At 45.8% G+C, this 21213-nt stretch overlaps 1 protein-coding gene across 12 annotated transcripts in view; it reads right to left on the minus strand.

The window, feature by feature from the left end:
- LOC102054298 (sodium/potassium/calcium exchanger 3) overlaps nt 1-21213 on the minus strand; it is a 280251-nt gene that overhangs the window by 172454 nt on the left and 86584 nt on the right. For all 12 annotated transcript variants that reach the window (XR_008735018.1, XR_008735023.1, XR_008735021.1 and 9 more), the window contains exon 3: nt 8204-8280. Coding sequence is in view for 6 of the 12 variants with exons in the window: in XM_055726124.1 (XP_055582099.1) it covers nt 8204-8280 (77 nt within the window). In the remaining 6 variants the exon portion in view is untranslated. The remainder of the gene's footprint in view (nt 1-8203; nt 8281-21213) is intronic.

The following is a 21213-nucleotide window of genomic DNA, read 5'->3' on the forward strand; positions in this document are numbered from 1 at the left end:
AAGAAGTAATTTTGGCATGTGGTCCAACAAAGCAGGTGAGCATGCATCAATCCCTTGTGTTTCCAGTGTCACCCACAGGCTCTCCCAAAGTGAGACAAATCTACTTTGAAGTTCAAAGATGGCTCCATCTTTTTTGTAACACCTGCCATGTACCACTATAGAACTATTTTTACAAGTAGTGCAGCTCCAGTGGATAACTAGAGCTAAGAAAAGTGGCCACTACTTGTAGAAAAACACTGTCTTAATCCTAGCGAAGCACAGAGTTATTACCACATCACCAACAGATCCTCCTGCTTTGCTTGTTTTTGAAGTTTACTGTTGAAGCTTGGGTGATGGGAGGAGAACAGAGTATATTTTTCTGGAGGGAAAGCAGCAATAAAAATGGCCTCTGGGGTTTTGTTCCTGTTTTAATTTTCCAGGAACAGGTTTAAATCCCCCAAACAACCAGATTCTAACTTGCCAGAATTTAATTATAACTTTGCTGCAAAAAGCCAGTAATTTCTGTGAAAATCTCAGCCATGAAAACTTTTGAAGCCCCAAAATAATTCAAGTATACTTTTTTTCAGGATTAGATATGGGAATTTCATAATAATGGAAGATTTTGACACCATCTTGAAGATTCAGTGCTAGACTGTCACTTCAGATAGTCTCTGTGCTCTCTCTGTCATTACTCATATACATGAATAAATGTAACTTACTGTTTATGAAAGTCTTACACTGCAAAATGGCCCAGAAGACCATGCATGTAAGCAAAATTCCAGCTCTACAACTCTGCTGAGTGCAGCAGAGACCTTCATCTTGTAGAAGGAGCACTAGCTGCTGACATGATACCAACAGATAACTGTACAAACAGAGATAAGGGAAGCGCATGGCTCACAGACACTGTACATCATAGGAAAAAGTATCAGAAACAGCCCCAGAGTGTTACATATCCAAATCTCATTGAAATACAATGGATAGTGGGTGCCCAACTTCAGGCTGGATTTTTTTTTATCTGCTAATCATACTAATCTGCAGTGGGTCATGCCATCATTTTCCCTTCCCAAATACACAGTAATGCCTTTCAAGAACACTAATCTGTACATCATCATCCCTAGAAATTGAGAGCATCCTCTACATTTGACATAATTTACAGTCACAGAGTGCAGGGCATCATATGGTTGCTCGGGCTTCCTGCAATCTGCCGCTGTTGTGGTAGCCAAGTTCTCCCAAAGGGGGGGGGAGGCGATGGGGACAGAGAGGAGACAACAAACCAAAAAAAGCACACGCTCAAAAGCCAAACCAGCTCACTTCAGCACCTGCTTCCACATGCGGCACACATGGACCGTCTTTGCCTCCTGTACATTCTCACGTTTTTTTCAGATCATGTGAAGTTACCACATTGTACGCAGCGCTCACCAGAAATACAATCAGTCCCAAAGGACATCGGGTACAAGATGTCCATCAGTTCAAGTTCAAGAAAATCCTTCTGAAACACTTTAAATTAGCAGTCAAATGATGCCAGGGGTGGGTTTACACTGTCTGTAGCGCGAACCAGAATGGCAAGGCACATCCATATCCCCGTTCCCATAGGCAGGTACAAAAGCTACATCTCATTGTGTTCCGATTTTCAGAGGACACAACTACAACCCAAAGAGGTGACATGGGAATTTTCTTTTGTCCACCCATGCTTACACATTTGTAAGATCTGGTAGAAAAGAAGAGGCAATAATGGGACTGAAATGAGTAAGGAGTAGAAAAGCCAATGTGAAGAAACTGCTGTCACACTTTCTCTAATTCTCTTGGAGGTAGTGGGGAATGCCATGCTGCTGCGTCTGCTGAAAGCACTGAGCCAAAGCCTGCTCAAGTCACTAAGATTATTGTGGGTGACTTCAGCAAATTTTAACACCAGGCTGATAAAACAGATCAGGCTGAACCCACACTGACTTACATGCTTGAGCATTTATTTTCAATGACCTCAATGTCACAAATCTGGTTTTGGCTGTGAGTCTTCTCTAATTTGATTTAACTGGCCTGAATGCAATACAGTATAGAGTGTCAAAATCTAAGGAGTATCTAGCTAGAAAACAGCTTGGTTCACAAACTAAAACACTAGCAACTACCTTTGGAAAGCAAACACAGGTGGTAAGTGAACACAGGAAGACAGTAACTGTTACTTCCCTGAAAGTTGCTTGGGTGATTTTTTTTATGGTGGGGCTTTTTTTTGTTTGTTTGGGTTTTAAACAAACAAAACAAAATCAGGTTTAGAGTTTGGGCCAGCAGGAACATAACAAAAAAACCTAATTTTACATCAAGTCAGTCTCAGAAAGATGGAGCCCAGACACCAGTCCAGGCTATTTTATGTGGAAAGAAGAAAGCCAGCCAGCATCAGGGTAAGCAAGTCTGTTCTGTATGTCAAATGTGGAGAATGCAAACAGCATGGCTTTAACATTTTGCAGCTGATTAAATGGTATCAGCTTCCATCCAAATTAACCTGGGGATCCAACGGAGAGACCCATTCCTTCTCCCTTTGATACATGCAAGTCCATCCTCACCAGTACGACGGGAGCAGCAGGCTTAGCACAGGTAAGGAAAGCAGCAGGGCAGCACTTGCTGAAGCCTCTTCCACCTGACAACAGGCATCAGGGATAAAGGCAGCAATTGGGCAAACGCGGGTGTGCACAGGCAGAGCTGGAGCATGACGTGTGTAATGGCCATGGGGGACAACACGATGGACAGAACAGAAAAAACAAGTCTCAGCTCCAGCATCATTTAGTTGAGTTTGGCTTGAAGTGAAGACACGGAAGCCTTTAAACAGGCAACCTACTTAAAAGACAAGTCTTCCTCCTTGGGACATTAAAAAATTACAAAAATATAATGGCCCTACATAAAAGGATTACAAATACCAGATTAAGTAGTACATTAGGATTGATTTTAAAATTATGATTCTAACAAATAAGCAGCAGAGAAGTAATTGCAATCTCTGCATCAGAGGAGATTAAGTATCTTACTTGAAATATATGTTCTGTTGCACAGGACATAAATGATAATTTTTCACATTTGTCCAGCTGTCCTTTGAGTTTCCCATGCTGGTTCTTCATACTCAGATTAAAACTCACTTTGCTGAGCCAAAGCAAGAAGCTTTTCATAAGAAAGCTTAATGCTGTAGGAGCCAGCAATTCCCACAGCCCTGCCTTCTTCCCAGGACAGCCAGGAAAAGAAGAGGTGACCATTCCTAGCTGACACCCCCACAGACCTCCCACACCAGGCAAGTGGGCATTACCAAGGGCCATCACTGAAACCACTGTTACAAGCACAGGGCTTTCCTCAACTCCCAGTGCATTATAAAACCACCCAAAATGCCATTATCAAAGAAAAATTAAAAAAAAAAAAAAAAACAACAAACGAGAAACCCACAGAGTCCAAGTTCACTGGGAGCAGCAGCCCATGGTACCACAATGCGCTCAGCAGCAAGCTATGCTGTGCAGCATCGCTAAGGTAAGCATGTCTGGGGCACTGGAAAATCATCACCCTAATGAGACAGCTCTGTGCTGTAGGAATATACACAGCTGTTTTTCAACTCAGTGTAGAAATAGATAAAGACAAGATACATCCAGAGCGACCTACATTTTCTGAGCAGCTTGCACAAAGGAGACTGGTGCACCCTGTTCCCATGGCTACACCGAACCACCCGCTCTGTCACCCTGCTCAGCGTGCAGAGCCCTCGTGCCATCCAGCCAGCGGCTCGACCGACCGCACACATACACGGGCCTTTCCACTGGCAGCGCAATGTGTCCTGGCACCACATCCCGGATACATCCAGAGAAAGCTGGGAAAAGGGGAGCCAACGCTGTACTGTCAAAAAGATGGGTAACACAGGGATCAGGGCAGAGCCTGCAGCTGGGCAGACAATGGCTGAGCAGGGACGTGGCAGGGAGGAAAGACAGTGCCCATCCCATCAGGCTCTTCCAGGGAAACCTGCAGCAATACCCAAACCCTCCTTCCTCTCCTGTAAGCAAAGACCTTAAAAATTACTGGGTGAAGCAATTTCCCTCCCCTGTCTCATGGAGGTAGCAGGTGCCTATCTTCCAGTGTCTACAAGCACAGTAGGGCTGGGGGTCTGCACAAGCATCAGTATGCATCTGCTAAAACAAACTAAACCCCATCCAATGCTACAAGAACACCTAGACACCTGCACACCACCAGGAGCTGTGTTAAGATTGCAAAATGAAGCTCTCAAGCGGTGGGGAGCTCCTGGATGGTAGGCTGTGCACTTGATACTTTAGCAGTAAACAGCACCAGACTCTCAAAATCCAGACTCGGGCTTCCTCCAAACCAGCAACTCAGTGGAGGTGTTACTATCCATAGCAGCATGTCCTCTTCTCAGAGAGGTCATGATGATAACAGCAGTGAAGCAATCAGCTGACGAGCTCTGAAGTATCTAGGGGGAAATCGAACACTGTGGCTCCAAGCCTGTAGTATGTTTTTAGTGGCCCACTTCTCCTTTACACTGAAGTATTTTCAGCTCAGACCTAAAACTATCGCTAAACTGTTCCTGTCCAGTTTTTCCTAGATTTTTGAAGTGTTTGGGGATTTACTTTCAACTTCATGAAGCATCAGATTACATGAAGTAGTTCTGCACAGCCCCACCACGGGATCTGCTGGGGTCTTTGTGTTTTCACTTCTATTAAACAATAGGGAGAAGATGCCTTGGGAATCCGCTGAGAGGCCATCTATCGCACTCCCCCAGGGCCCCAGTTCACAGCATTTTCCCCCTGGTTCTCTGGCTTCTGTTAAACCAGCTTTACCTCCATGCCTTTCAAAAATAAACATGAAAGTATGGACAAAGGGGGAGAGGAGAAAGAACAAGTTTTTAGTGAAACAAGTAAAAACTGTTTAAAGGGAGGTCAATAAATATGAGAAGTATGATGATGACCTGCTAATCATCGCTCCCTTGTTCTCCCTGCAGTCACAAAGCCCCTTTTACAGTCCAGTTTCCTCAAACTCGCAAAGAAATTTCAATGGAGACAAGGTGACTTTCCTCCACAAAGAGCATTTCTGCTCATGCTCTGATTTGATCACACATTTGGTAACTATGGCTGGAAGGTAAAAAACAGGATTACAGGTTTATCACCTCAATACGATGACAACCCCTGTCAACTCAGACTAAACAGGCAGGTTGCTAAATGATGACTGTTGTCTATTTTCTCCAAGTATCAGTTTTCTCTTTGACAACAGGTTACAAACAATTACTCTGCTAAAGGAGAAGGCAAAGCATTTGTCATTGCTGCTTTTGCTCCCCACTCCACCCAAGGGGCTGGACCAGGGCCATAGGCAGAGAAGCCTGGGGGAACTTCCCTTGGGATTCATGGAGCTGGCAGCTCAGGGCAGACAGACACTGGGACACTTCTCAACTGATGCCTGCTGTCTTGGAACCGTACACCTTGTGACAGCATCCGACAGCTGAGGGGTCATTCCCAAGTACCATGGGGCTAGAAAAGGTGAATCCAGCTGGGTCCTGCACCTTGGGCGTGCACGAGCTAGAGCACGGTCAATACATTTTCTTGAACCGCAATAACAATGGAGCACTGATGGACCAAGGTATCAGTCTTGCTGCTTGCTAGAGGGGAAGAAAGTAGATATGTTTCTGTTGGGGACAGCAGATGCTTACATCTAGTTCTCATTAAAAACAGATTTTTCCTTTTTATTCTGAAGTAGACAGTTTATCTTGAATTTCAGTCTTCCAAGCCCCATTTTGACACATATTACAAGCGCATAGAGCTTATGCAGAACTGACAAAAAAGTCTATGGAAAAAATAAACTATCTGGAGAGCAATTACGAAGCCCAAATCTAATTTAAAGTAGATGGGAAAATAACTGAACTTGTAGATTAAGTAGTCAACTGTATGAGAACATGTGATTTCATTGTTACTAAGAATGAAAACATTCAGCCCAGGTCTCATCTCTTTTAAATAGCTGGAAAAAACCATTCAGAGATGTGGATCACACAGAGATTAAGAATGATTTTAGCAATTCATATTTTTAACAGTCTCACTATAAACGTGTTCCTGGAACTCAAGAGATTTTTAGAAAATAATTTTTGTGTTAAAATCTAAGAAACATGAGGCTACAATGTAGCAATGTGCTGCTATAATCGTCACTTTTTGCCTACAGTGGCTGCATGGGAGCCTGCTAGTTGTTTTCCAAGTGAAGAGATGAATTTAACTGCACATAGTTAATCCCTTTCTTAAACAACTCTCATAACACTTTTTTGTATTACCCACAATATAGTTACAAGGGTGCCAACAGGCTACTGCTATTTTTCAAGACTATTACAGTTTTTACACACTTTCTGTATGGGTTAAGAGCAGTTAATATATAGCTCCTTGAATTAACAGATAAGCAACAGTGACCTTTGCCTGTCAAAACACAAAAACTGAGGTGCAGAGCACTGACTGCCAGGAAAACAAATAATCAGCACTTGGATGCAAGCACGCACCGGCCAAGATGCATGTCAAGACAGGAGTGAAATCCCACAGATGGTGCTGCATGACACGCTGACTGTGGCTGTGAAATGGACCCTCACACCAGAAAATCCAGTGTCCAAAAGTCAGGAAAGAGCAGACCAAAGGCTGCCTGGGATGCACAGACAGGTCTCCAGGATGGCATTCCTTGGGACCGCTCCCCAGTTCCACCAATGCCATCCCCAGCCCTTCTTTCAAGCCCCACCCAAGCCCAGCATCTTGGACATTCAGAAGATGGCACAGTGCTGGCCACCAGCAACATGCAAGAGCCATCACGCATGACACTGACCTCACAGTGCAGAACACAGGGGCTGCAGCAGTTTAAGACAACCCCACTCTGCTGCTGGGACAGAAGCAGCTCAGAGCCCACGGGGTGAAGCAGCAGATCTGACCAGAGTCAAACAGGTGAAACCCAACCTGCAGCTTCACTCCAGACTTACAACAGAGGAGCTGAAGATCCTCTGAAGGTCGATCTCTCCACCAGCTGCAGAGAGACTCTGGGTGACTAGCTGCTGCGTGACACTACTTAGAGTGCAAGTTTATATGAATTTTTGGGAGAATTCTTGTGGGTGCTAAAAAATCCAGCTTGGGTCCAGTGCTCACTTTCCAAAACATCTCAAAGCTCAATGTTCCCATGGAAACTTGGAAGCCTTAAACTTGCCTGATGAAGTCAATAGTGATGTTACCCAGCAAACTTCTGCAACCATTTAGCCAAAAAATAAAAAATCACAACACAGAGCACTCACAATATGCAATACAATCTAATTTATACTTAAAAGAAATCATGGATCATTGCACATAGCTCACGGTGACTACTCATTTAAGCTGACTAGAAGTTATTAAATGCTAAACATCCATTAGAGGTAGATATTTTCTTGGCTGCTGAAGAATGCCTCTTCACCCCAAGAAGCACCAACCTGGCAGTTCTTAAATGAAGATGACATTAAAAAAGAATTGTCTTCATCTACCTAACAAAAGTTGAGGAACAGATTTGGAGGGACAGCGCTTCCCTCTGCGAGAGAACTGCAGCTGCTGAACACAAGGTCCTCTTAACACTAGCTAAATGCCTAGTGGACTGACAGACTAGGGTTATTTAAATAAATTTATCTTGAGTATCTTTAATTTTGGCCTTACCCATGCACACTACTTATACCAACTTGTTTGGGGGACAGATCACAAAACTCCAAGCCCAAAATTGCACAAATTTCTGATATCAGTAAGGTCTTTGTGATAAACTTTTTAAACAAAAACCCTCTCTAATTTTTTTCTCCTACAGCTATGTCATAAGGGGTGCCACGAGGATTTCCAGGGGGAATTTCTGAGGATAAGACTTCACTACTTTTTGAAGGCAATTACATCAACGTTCTCCCTTGACCTACCAACCCCGCAGCATCGTCATGCTCAGGGGCGGAGGGCAGAGGACCACAGCTACCTGGCAACCTCAGCAAAGCCAGTCTGTCTGGAGTAAAGTAACTCGCAGCAGTTTATTCACATTACAGCATGCGCCTGAACTCATGGGCTTTTAAAGGAAGAGGCTTATGTAAAACTGAAGTATGTTATGCTCAGCGTAGTTACTGAAACACACTCTCAACCATGACTGAGAGCTGAAGCCAACGTGGGTGGGAGGTGGCACCAGCCTGCAGTGAGCGCACCAAGCCCTGTCCACAGTGACAGGAGAAATGCAAAGTCACAAAACTTACACAAAGGACGTGCAGGACCACAGCTCCATGTCTCCTGTCCTCGTTTGTGAAGATGTCATTGGGGAATTCATGGAGAGCTGCAAAAAGGGGGGGAAAAAAGAAAGCTCAGATGTTTAATCGGCTACTCAAAACCACCACATGTGCTGCAAAGTAATATAACAAAAAGTTGCTCCAGCCCTTCTACCAGGCAGTAGTCCTAAAACTACCCTGCCAGAGGCTCTTAGTTTCTCATCTCTGTTAGTTTAGCTTAACTCCTCCTCTGGCAATGACAGCCTTTTCCGAAATGTTTACTGTGTAATTTGCTGCTGTGGCAACCATAAGGCTGTGTATAGACACCTTGGGGAGGGCAGATAAACCCTGAAAGCACAGCACTGCACTCTACTGAAAAGTTCCAGGAAAAAAGCACTGCACAGAGTAGGTGATGATGGGTCACTCCCACCAAGCATTCCAGAATGGAAGACTAAAAGCCGCCCCCCCCCCCCCCTCCCCTCCCTGTGAGTCCTCAGCACCGCTTCCAGTTTGGCAGGGCACAGGTAACACGTACTCAGATCCTCAGATCCAGCAGGACATAATGCTCTCCAGACTGGCAACGACCTCCCTCAAGTGTCCTTCCTGACAGCAGGTACAGTGGAGGCCTTATGGCAACACACCCTCAGCTGTTTTCACTCTTTTACCCTGCCCTGGTATCTCTCGCCACCCTCAATGGAACCGTAACCACGTCAAGAGACCAGGCCTTCCCTTACGGCAAGCACTCCAAGGGCAGCCTGCTGTGTCAGGTGTCAGGTAGCCAGCCTGCTGTGTCAGGTAGCCAGCCAGCAGCTGAAAGGGGACACAGCCCCAGGACAGGGGCAGGTTTTGAATTTTCAGATGAAAACAAATCCTTTCTCTGCCTCCAGACTTCCCTCTGCCTTCTCAGAGACGTCCTTGACACAAACAAGACATACAATGTATGGCACTAGTGATGCTGCGAAGGTTTGACAAAGATGTATCAAATGTTCCGGAGAATAAAGGCACAAGGGTGCAACTCTTTGGAGTTGGAAAGATTTCCATCGGGAAGACTTAGCATTACTGCAAAGCCCCGCAAGCTGTAATGCTACGTGCACCGGCAAGCCAGGGTCCTCCTGAAGGCAACAGCCCAACAGGGTGTGCCACCTCTGAAATGCTGGAAGCAAGTTTTCTGTGAAGATGCCATGAGAGTGGGGGAGAGTTCCCACCTTCCCCGCGTGCTCCTGCTCTGCCCAGCCAAAGGCCACCAGGGAGTCTGTGTAAAGCGGCTGAGCCCAGGGGCCAGCTTCAGCCACAGAACCACTGCTGCCCACATAAACGCAAGGACAGCGTTGGAGGGCTCCCTTGGCACGGCCTGTGCGTGCTCCCCACAGCAGCTTTTTAGCTGCACCAACCCCAGAGGCGAAACCGTTCCTCCCCAAACAAAGGATATACGCCTCTACTCTGTAGCCAGGCTGCAGGACTCGGGCAGACCCCACAGTCTAATTAGCTTCAGAAACAGCATCTGTTGGCAGAAGTGAACCATGAAGAAACTTCACACAGAAACATAATTATTTCAAATAATGATATGGTAGAGCAGGGGAAAAAACAGCAACCCAAATCAGATGCTGTTTCTCTCAGTAAAGCTGCTCACTGGCAGGGTAAGTGGATTCCATTCCTGACCTTGCTGATCTTCTCATGACCACCATCTCCTCGGTGCTCTACAACACCTTGCTGTAGACCAGCTCACGCAATGGGAAAAAAAGAAGGCATCCTTGGTGGTCAGAAGGTGACACACTGAAGATGGTAATCTCCCTCCAATCCCTTCCACCTTCTGAAATGACAAGGCGGCACCTTTTGCCAACAGGCAGAAGAACTTTAGTCACACAGCATCTTACAAAGCAGTGGATTTCACTCCCCAGGGATGTTGTGACAGGCAAAAAAGTAGAAAAGGCCCAAAAGGATTGTCTGTTGGTGATATTAAGTGTGGCAATCTAAATGCAAACTCCAGTCACTGTAAACCCTGTCTTGAGCAGTCGGCAAGGGTACGCATGGGGAGAAGAAATGGTCTTTACATGCTCTGTTGCATATACTTTCCTGTAAGCATCCCCTCCCAGCCACTTCCAGAAGCAGTGGGCTGGGCTAGGTGGCCACCGTGTCAACTTCCTAACTCGGGCAGTCTTCTAACCAATGGGAGAGAAGAAAGGGACATTTTGAAATCTGCAGTGAGAGGTGATGGAAGCAGAGCTGTGACCTCCTGGTTGCTCAAGCGTTCATGCTTTTGCTTCCTTCCTCCTTACAGCAGAGAAAAGCACTAGCTCCAAAGTAATGAACTTACATCTAGAGGGGGCTGGCACTTCACCTTGGCTTTATCACCTGGTTTAAGTCCAACAGAGTCATAAAGTCCTAGAAATGACACACTAACAAGCATCCGGGACAGATGATGGCTCACTGCACCAACCCAGAAAACAGCTCAGCAATTTAGCTTGTTCAACATGCCTTCAATAAGAGCGGTATGTTTTTTGTTAGATTAGCAGTTATCTTTCCAAAGTCAAGTAAGTAATAACAGTTGAGAAGAGCATGCAACACAGAAAACCTTTGCTGCAAATATGATGTTGCAAGTCATTTAAACAGAAATTACTTCCATTTACTCAAATGCTTTGTTACTGTTCTAGATGTTAATTGGATTATAAAGCACTTAAGAACAGTCTGCCAATTAGGTTGCAAGAATGGCTTTTGGTTATAAACTGGAAAACAAGTGTGAAGACGATGTTCTGGCATTCCAAGCACTTCTCAGTAATTCCAGATTTGAATTGCTCAGTAACAACTAAAATAATGGCTTTCTTCTAATGGTCAGTTCTGCATATTCAGCCTTGAATCAAGCTGCTTTCTTCCTGGCTTTCACATCGTTATCATCAATAAAGCTCCAGCAATTGGAATTTAATTAGTAATTCCATAAATGATTCAATGGAAAAACAATCCAGCTCACTCACAGCTTTGCTGCCTATGAGGCAGTTAACTGAGCAAAAGGTATATACACCTTAATTTTGTTACTAATGCATCTGAGGAGGAAAAAATCCTTGTTTGCATAAGCAGTCTTTCAATCAAAGACTCAGGTCTAACACTGCTAATTGTATTCCCAAGCACTGGCCAATATTATAATGAGTCCTAACAAACTAGTGGGAGCTACTGGAGCAGTACAGATGGCACCTTTAGAATTGATCTTCTAATGAAGCAACACCAGCAGTACCCTCGACATCGTGATAAACAACATTGCCAGCGCAGCCACAACTGTGGAAACCCCATATCGTGCTGGGTGAGAGGGCTGTGCACCACAGCTTGCTGAGAAGCCTGGTGTGGTAACCCACTCGTGGTTTGCGTCCATCACTTGGGACCACACACACCAACGGACCAGGACTGCTCATGCCTAAACTCCGGGTGGGCTGGGGAAGCCCTAGTGCCCAGGGGTTCAGGTTGGTGGGAAGTCTGGGGAAGGCAGGTTGAGTGGGGACTGCAGGCACCTCCCAAGAGAAATGCCAGGTGTGGGGACCAGCCCAAAACACACAGGGGGCAGGTTTTGGCCTTTTATGAGAACTAGCAATACCTGTGACTTTTTATAACAACTCGGGATTCACCTGCCAGGAGTTGCAGTATTTTCTTCTGAAGTAGAGCTGGTACTGCCAGGAGGCCACTCGCCCTCCCACCCCCAAGGCATGTACTGTGCCAGATACACACAAAGCTGCCAAAAACATGTTTAGGTGTGCAACCTGAAGAAACTAGTCAGACAGGCACCAGCACAAAGACAGGAGTTAAACAAACAAACAAACAAACAAACAAAACCACCAAACAAAACACTACAGAAGACGCAAGACAATGAAGTTAAAATAGCTGGAAAGGATTTGGCTTTCCTCAGCAAAATATTATGTGAAAATGAAAAGTTTTCACTGTGATTTTGTTAAAGAAATGTTTCTGGCCATTCACCAGACCGTAAGGCAGCACAAAGGAAACACGAGGAGATATGTTTTTAGCAATATGCAGAACAGTTTGCTAACACACATGCGTGCATATGCTTCCCGCTTCCCTCTGCCTTCCTGCAGCTGCCTATGAGATTTTACCAGGACAATTCTGAACAGACAAAGACAATGGAAACCCAATTCCTTTACCAAGGGTCTCTACAGGGTTCAAGGAAACCAAAGTGTACCTAAAGTAAAAGCATACAGAAAAAAACCCCAGTGTAAAAACAGAATAAGCTTGTCGCTACCAACGGAGGTGGGGAATCCTAGCCATCCTTATCATGCACAGCAGAAACATCTAATCCTCCCTCAGATTCTGGTTCCCACCCTCACGCTGCTGAAATGCACCTTCTTATCTGAGAAAATCTTAATGTGTCCATCACTGCCTTCTCTACGGCATTGTCTGAACACAAATGCTTTTAGTGGCTTACACTTGAATGTATGCAATTATAAAATAATGTATGCAAATTTGAAATCTGCTGCATTTTTATTAGATGCATCAGGTGCAGATGAGTACAGATAAGAGGAGAGCTTTGCAAACACAGGAGCTCCTTTCTAAGAAGAAATAAAGGCTGTTGCTGGAACACCACTCCAACAACAGCTGCCCTATTTAGCTAGTATAAAAAGCTCATAGAGTTTGTTATTTTGCTTAAAAAAAGTCCTCAGTTGTTGTACAGAAAATAGGGGCAGATTTTGCCAGGCTTATTTTGATTGCATCAGGGAAAAAACCATCACCCTTTCAATGAACTTAAACTCAAAGAATTAAACATTTCTGATCGATCCACTCTCGTCCTGCAGACTTTGCAGCTATTGGGCCTGCAAACTGCAGAAGGGCAAGCTCTTCACACAAACTCGGCACCTCCATGGACATTTTTTGCATGGACACTAGGTACAGTGCTAGCTGCCAAGCCCAGGCCCATACCCTTGCAGTGGCACTGCAGCACCCAGCACTGACGGCATTTCTACTGCAGATACGTGAATTCCAGCCTTCCATGGTGTGCAGCTCAGTTTCACTTTTCAGTTAATGAATGGTACACATTCTCAGAAAACAAAGCGTGGGAGCATGATTTTTTAGGGTTCAGTTCAATCTTGTATTGGCAAAACTGTAAAATTACTGGCAGATATTAGAGTTATTAGAGTTTGGAAGTAACTGGACTATTAACAACATATGGATTAGCTTTGTGAAGGAGGCTAAATAATAAAGGAGCAAATCAGCAGGTGTGAAAAGTTGCACTCTTCTGCAGCAGCCAAGGACCTACCAGCAAGACCTCAGATGTTTAGACAGGTAGCAGCTGCTGCACAGAACGAGGAGCCCATACCTTTTGAGAGTGGGGCGCATGGTACCCTCCGCAGCCCATGGCACAACCCCAGCTAGCACCAAGCAGCAGTGGACTTGCTGCTGCTCGCTCACACAGCAGCACTCACAAGGCTATCGATGTACATGCTTCCCTCACCCAATTTAGAGGACGATTTTGTATCCATGCTTGACAGGGAAAAGTTATTTTAGTCATAATACAATGAGTTGGAATAAATTCTTGTTCTTTTATTCTCAATCAGTATGCAATTCATTAAAATTGGGACCCTGTTCAGCCTTGGCTTTAGCTGACTTACAAAATGATCCATATCACCACTCTGTTCAGAAGATTTGCCGGTGCTGTACAAACTTGCCTCCGTTCCACACAGTCAAGCTACCCCAGGCAGTTTGCATACCCTGTGAAGGACAGATGCTGCTGTACCATTCTTCTGGGCAGCAGCAGGGAGTGTTACCCTTTCAAAACCCTTTTCCCTGCCACTCCGTCCCCTCTCCTATTTAATGTTTCCACCTTTCCAAAAGGATTCTTTTAAAGAAAAACCCAACACAGTAATGCATTGATAGTTCTCAAAGCTGCAACGTACACTTATTTTTTTAAAAAAAGTCTTTATATTGCCAGCAGTGTACCTGCTCTACAGACAAGAAAACTCTTGGGAAATCTGCCATAGCTTTCATAGATAAAAGGAAGAACTGAGAATGTTCAGCCTAGGCAATGAATTATCAGCAAAGAAAATGGTCAGAAATTTAAAAACCAGGTTCATTTTCTCACGTTGTCTCCACCATTCTCTCATGGCCAGAGGTAAGTTGCATCAGTGCTAGGCACTGCAATCCTGAAGCATCCAAATAACTACTGGGGAAGAGGCCCAGCCTGTATTTGTACATAGCTTTCCAGGATAATTACTCTGCCCAGTGGCCCCTGTTTGGCTGCTTGTTTCCAAGGGGCTCTTCAGAAGCGGGCTGCATGTCCCATCACAGGGTAGAAGATAAGGCTACAGAAAGGCACAACTTGAAAAAAAATTACCTGAGTGGGCTGGATTAGAAACCAGGATTCAGATACACAGCTCCAACATTTAGGGACCGTTAGCGTTCACAATACCAACGCTACTTCAGCCACCATTAAAAGTCCCAGAGACAGCTATACTTCTGCAGCTGGAAGAACAGACAGACATTTAGCTGCGCCAAGCAGCTGGGTGCGAGCTCTTGCCTAAACCCAGATGACAGATCGTTTGCTCCTGTACCCAGCTTGAGGCGCTCAGAGCGTGCCATCTCGCAACAGGAAAGCAAATACATCACTAGCAACAACCACAACAGGAAGAGAACTCAAGGGAACACCATTATCCCAATGCATGGATGTACGTGGTGCTGTATCTTGGGTAGTGCCTGTCATGCTGGCCTTCCTCATCTCTGGAGGGATGCAGTGCAGCTGCAAGTGGCTAAGAGAGCAGCAACAGGATGAGCCAGGAGGATGGACAAGCCACCAAGCATGAAACGCTGGAACAGAGACCACCTCTTCAACCTGAAAAAGGTGGAGTGGAGCACAGGTTTCTGAAACTAAGCGGCAAGAAGAGGGAGAAAAGGGACCAACTGCACACCAGCTCTCCTGGTGCGTCAGTGAGAGGGGCCAGGGGATGCAGGGCCACAGCCACAGCAGCCTGTCCCACAGTGTGCACAGGCAGCACGGCTTGTTGTCACAGGGTGCTGCAAACACAAATCTTCCACGGCTTCACAAAGCACACTGACAAGTCAAAGGAAGAGAAGTCATCCGTCAAAGACTAGGAACATAAAAATTGTTCGCATGGCTCAGAGTCCCCGTACAGCAAACAGCTGCAGCCAGGCAAAGTGCATCAGGAAGCGTCCACACATGCTCGCTTAACAGGTTTCTTTAACTTCTACTGTTGTCATTTATGAGGGAAAGATACCAGTGGAGTAGACCTTGTGATGTGACCTGACAAAACGTTCTTTCAGTCAATGCCAACAGCTTTTCACAGAGGGAAATAAAAAGATACTTTAAAATAATTAGTTACCTTTTTTTTTCCCCGTCCTTAAATTCATTATTTTAAACTCAAGCTCGAGATTTTTGATGGCTTCACGGTTAGCAATAACAGTACATTCACCACCTGCCTGCACACTGTCTAGCCCAATTTCCTGACCTCCAACAGCATCCCCTGAATGGTATCAGCTTTGACAGTGCTGTAGGCCTTACCAAATATACAGGAAAGTAACCGCTACATCCTTGAAGTCCGTCCCTTACAGGGAGCAGTGACCCAGTGAGATGAGCTTGCAGACACGGGGGGGTGAGGAGGCTCAGGAACTGCTGGGTATGTTCAGCTTCACAGCTACCACCTCCTGGAGACTGGCTCGAACGTGGATGGTCCCACGCTCTGCAGCACACCAGTCTCTGCAGCCAAACCCCAAGGGAACAGCTTTACAATCATGTGGTATGAGACAGCAAGGGACTGTGACAACCTTTAGTTGTCTTTAAAAGCAATGATGATTGGTCAAATTCTCTCTGAGGGGAGAGTGGTACCTTTTTGTATATATATAAAATATATATATATAATTTTTTATTTTCTGCCAAGTAAAAATGGTGCTTGCATTACAGGAGCATGATCTAAATTTGAGGGAGCCAAACTATGCTGATATATCAATAATAAATCATTTTGCTAATGCTTTACTCATGTTGCCACTTAACTGCTTAAAACAAGCAGCTGAAACGGCGTGGGGGTACAGCACACCGTTATAAATCATGCAGCACCCCCACCACAGCTGATGGCACTGTTCCCATACCTTGCAACAGATTTACAAGGGTTGGCTCTTAGGAGGCAACGGATGTTCAGATAGCATTCTCCGTGTTTTTGCAATAATGAACTTCTAATTACCAAAACCTAAACATTTACAGTGGACGTTCAGGCAACGATGAGCTTACACACACTTCCCCTTCCTTGGGTATTGCATGCTGATTTGCTCGCACAGAGGAGTAGCAGGCTTACACCCAGCACAAAGGATGCTGATGGCAACACACTGAACAAAAGCGTTTTTACATTCTTCCAGGCTGGCTCTTCAGCAGCTGTCAACAACGCACCCAGAGCATGACTGTCACAACAGGGAGCCTTGTTACAAGTCAGTGTCAGTGAGTCCATCGCAGACCAGCTCTGACTGGCAGCCAAAACCTTCCCTGCAGCACATCTGGGTGGGTGCCAGGTCACCTTTTCAAGGGAGAGGCATGGGGCCACCCAAGGCTTCCTGGAGGAGGGGAAGCAGGGTGAAGCGACACTGCTTCACATGGCCAGATGAGGAAGTTCCTTTGGTGAAGACAGCAGGAGGGAGCTCCCCCAACTCTGGACACAGCCCCAGGAGTCTTAGCAGAGGTCCTGTCTCAGAGGCCAGCCCTTGACACTGGTGCCGTGTGCCCACCCCAGCGCCCTCTTTATTAGCAGCAGCCTTTGGAAACTAGGCTTTATGGAACAAAAGAAGAGCTGCTGGAGCAGATGGAACATGAAGCAGAGCAGTCTTAGACAGAGATGTGAGTACATGAGCAGAGGGCCTCAGTCTGCATATGATCAGCAAACATTTCCACCTTGACTTTCTGGGAGCTCTCCGGGAAGGTGCAGCCCTTGCAGATGAGAGGCATATCACACTGGTAGCTGCACTCAGGAGCTGCAGAAAGACATCAAGTTCCACCTGAGGAATTCAAACCAGGTGTCAATCACACAGAAACACCCCATCACAAACTGCTCGTCCCATGAACTTCTCCTTGGCAAGCACTGTGGTTGATTTGCTACATTCTCTTATCAGAAAGCAGCCCTTTGGCTAAATATGGCAAAGATGTGCTGTGGGATTCTGCCAGGATATAAAACCCATTGTAAGTGCACCCTCTTAGTCACACAGGGCAATTTATTCAGTCTGGGAGCTTTTTTTTAGGTATTAAGAGTAGATACAGGTGTGTCAAAAGCTCTTGCTGGAAGACACCCATCCTGGCTGAAGCGTGCCACTGAGGCCAGGCAGCGGTGCAGCTGAAGGATGCTGAACTGCCTGGCCAGGAAGTGGAGCAACAGGGGTTACCGGTGTCAGCACTTGGGGTGAAGCGGTAGACACTGATGGATCTTGTTGGTGGGTCAGAATACCCCCAAGGCCATGAAATGTTGTGCATCCCCTTTGGAGGAGGTTCATGGTGGAGGGGTGTGCAGCCCCACTGCACTCCCTTATGGAAACCACTGTGGGGCTGGCGAGCAGCTCCAGCAGCAGCTGCAGGAGCCTGCAGCCAGGACCCTGGGGTGGGAAGCTCAGCATGGGAGCAGCAGTAGGGGCTCAGACAGCCGTGTGCATCCAAGAGACCCCGAAATCGCACATGGCTGCTCTGGGGCACCCTGTGGCTCCCTGCTCTTCCTCTCTAAGTTAGCATGTATGATATGCACAGAGCAGGCAGTGTGCCGGGCTGTTTTCTGAAACAAAAATATAGTGGCTATGTGCCTTCTACTGAGCCAATGACTTTCTCTCCCCACACTCCTGCAGAGCCTGGCTGGCCTGGTGCCCCATGCAGCACCCGTGTGGGGAGGGAGCTGAGCATCACCAGGGGTTTCCATCCATACCATCTGCCCACCACAGCACTACAAGAAAGCAATGTGCCCCGGCCTGCTCAAACTTGCCAAAGGTTCCCTTCTCCTCAGCACCCAAACTGGCCTTGAGCAGGATCCAGCACAGAGTACTATTGTCACAAAAAGTTTCATATCACAGATCCAAAAAACAGAGACAAGGAATGACCCCAGTATTTTTCATGATGCACTGCAAGCCTTCAGTCACCTCACTGGTTTAAAACATGCAGTTTCCTAATGGAAAACAGATCTGCTTCTGGGCCAGCCACACACCACAGATAGGGAGCCTTGCCATCAAAGCCAAGCATCTTTTTTGGTCTCCCCTTCCCTGGAAAGACCCTCCAGCCACTCTGCAAGCCGAGCGAGCCTGCAGGACCCTGGTATCCTCAGTCCCATCAGTCACTGCTTTTTGCTGCTCTCCATAACAACCCATGCCTCTTCAACGACCAAATCTGTCTAAAATTGCTCTCCCTAATACCCGCATAATTAAGTGTTCGTTTAAGGATTTATGTACTTTAATCAACAGGAACACAACTCTGCCCAGGCAGCTTCCCACGCCCCCTCCCTCCTCACCCCCGCCCACAGGGGTCTGTTTCTGCTCCGCCAAGAGCAGATGCTCATCGGAGGATGCACTCATCAGCTGGATGAGGCGCAGAGCCTGGCTGTGTGGCTGTGGCCACGCAATGCCATGTGGAGATGCCTGTGGGTGTGCGGGCTTTGGGTGACAGCACCAGCAGGTTAAACTAAGTTAGGGTTATCACCTTACACCATGCCAGATGTGGTTTTTTTCCCCTCACTAGTCTTTAGCTTCCCTTACCAATGGGACAGTCTAACAGCCCAGTTAAAAAGCACTTTTCAATTACAGATAGCTGTTATCTTATCAGCTCCTCTGTCAGAGATTGTGGCAAGCAGCACAGTGATGGGAGCATCACAACTGAACCTGTGGAGCCTTGCCAAGTACCTGTTTACAGGTGCCTCTTGGCAGGATAAGCCAGACAAAGCAGACATGGTATGAATAAAATGGGAGAGGTCTGCATTTTTTTTGCCTATGGTAAGTTATGTATGGGCTGGAGGAAAGAAAGGAAGGAGAAGACTGAGGAAGGGGAATACAAGATGATGAACCACGTGCACCACAGGGAATTCAGAACTGGCAGCTCATTTGCATGGGAAGTGAGAACAAACATCGCTCCTTCCTAGTCTGGAGGAAGCACTCATGAGAAATCACTGACTGAAAACACCACGCACAGCAAGCTTCCCCATCTACCCATCTATGCAAACACCCTTCACTGAATCTCCTGAGAAGCCCCATTTATGCGTTGTAGCACTAATTCTAGGAAGGGAAGCTCTGGCCAGACTTGTGAATTCCAACTGCAATGATGTTCTATCTACATGTAAACCATGCACACGTATAAAACAGGCATGGTTTTGCTAGTGTACCTAAAGGCTTGCTGCTTGTGATTCCATGCCCATCTGATTTTCACATGGTCAACGTTTAAGATGTTCAGGGTTGTACAGAAATTGCAGAGTGCATTTTCTTTGCCATCAGGCACATGTGAAGTGCTGCAGCCCATATTTTGTCATCCCCCCATTCTTTAGACTCTCCTGGTTGTGTGTCGTATTTCAGCGTGCCTCCAGGCTCGAATACTGCTCCATCATGTGGCTGTTCCATCATGCCAAGCATATACACACAAAACTAGTCAGATCCAGAAGAAGTTTCCCTGAAACAGGTGCTTTCTGTGGATGCAGAAAGTAAAGCCTTGAAGGCACAAACCTCTATACACAAGCAGAGCCCTTGTGAAGTCAAAAAGGTTCTGCCTTGGTGTCAATGCACATGAATAGTTTGCAAGGTCAGAGTCAAATCTGACACCTGGGACAACAAGCAAACATATCTAAACACAAGAAGGGGAAGAAATCAGAAATAATAAATTATATGTGAAAGCATATGGTTCAGAGAGAGTTTAAGTCATATAACAGCAGCAAGTGACCTTTAAAGATAAGTTTATTTTTTTTTGTTCAGTAGAAGGTTTATTTCCACCACTGCAAGATTCTGGCAAGTGCTTTCCAGAAGCTCTTAAACTTCTGTATTTCTGCATTTGTTTGAACGTGCCATAGCTTTTGTTTTGTTTTGTTTTGTTTGTGTGTGTGTCCCTGTCCGCCTTCAGTAGCAGCAGTTACTAGAATTCTAGAAGGAAATGCACGGAGGCAGCAGCAGAACTGCCCACAGTTACTTTTACAGACCTAAACACAGCTGGTCTTAGATCAAGATGTTTCCTTTGACAAATGCAGTACTTATGCAAAGATACCTGTTATCAGCCACACACTGGTCAGAAATAACTGGCACAAGGAAGGTTCTTAGCAAAACCACAGCAAGAAAAGAACAAATCTCTGCCTAGCTCCTGTCCTCACAAACTGCCAGAAATTCATAATAACTTACTGGCTTAATTACAGCTAGTCTGGACTTCTTTTGATTGGGGACAGAATATAGTCCTCTTTCACTGCTTTATTTTGGGGAACAAATATTTACATTATGTTTGTATTGACGGGTAAGCTAACCAAAAAAAAAAGGTAATTTTTTGCAAGAAGCACTTTTATAAAGCCACCTGGAAGGGAACAGATGCTGCTGTCACATCTCTCCTTATCTTGGGGAGAAAAGGGAGGGACTTTTTCATCTCTCAAGATCCCAAGCGCTGGATGCAGGGATGTCATGGGTTTAAAGGAGGGGAGCAAATTCTCTCAGTATGCTTCAGCCATATCATTATTCTAGGGGTGGCTAGGAACCTAGATTAGTGCAAAGCAAAAAAAAACTTCCCGCAAGCAAACAAACATTTGGGACTGTCCAAAGCATGTCAAAGCTGTAGCTTAAATGCATGGTCTGGGAATGCTTTCTGCTGCAGATGCTCCTTCCAGCCCCGATATCACCTTTGCCAGGTGCAAGATGCTGGTCACGTAGTGGCCATACCGAGCTCAGGCTACCTGCAAACATATCTGTCCCTATTGTTAGACATCTGGGCTTTCCCCTTCCTTTATTTACTTATTTTGAAAAATCAATTCACCTGCTAAGTATCAGCCCCACAATGACACTTACAGGACAGATGGGATACACATTAG

The sequence above is a fragment of the Falco cherrug genome, chromosome 13, assembly GCF_023634085.1.
Source record: "Falco cherrug isolate bFalChe1 chromosome 13, bFalChe1.pri, whole genome shotgun sequence".
In the NCBI taxonomy this organism is placed as follows: domain Eukaryota; kingdom Metazoa; phylum Chordata; class Aves; order Falconiformes; family Falconidae; genus Falco; species Falco cherrug.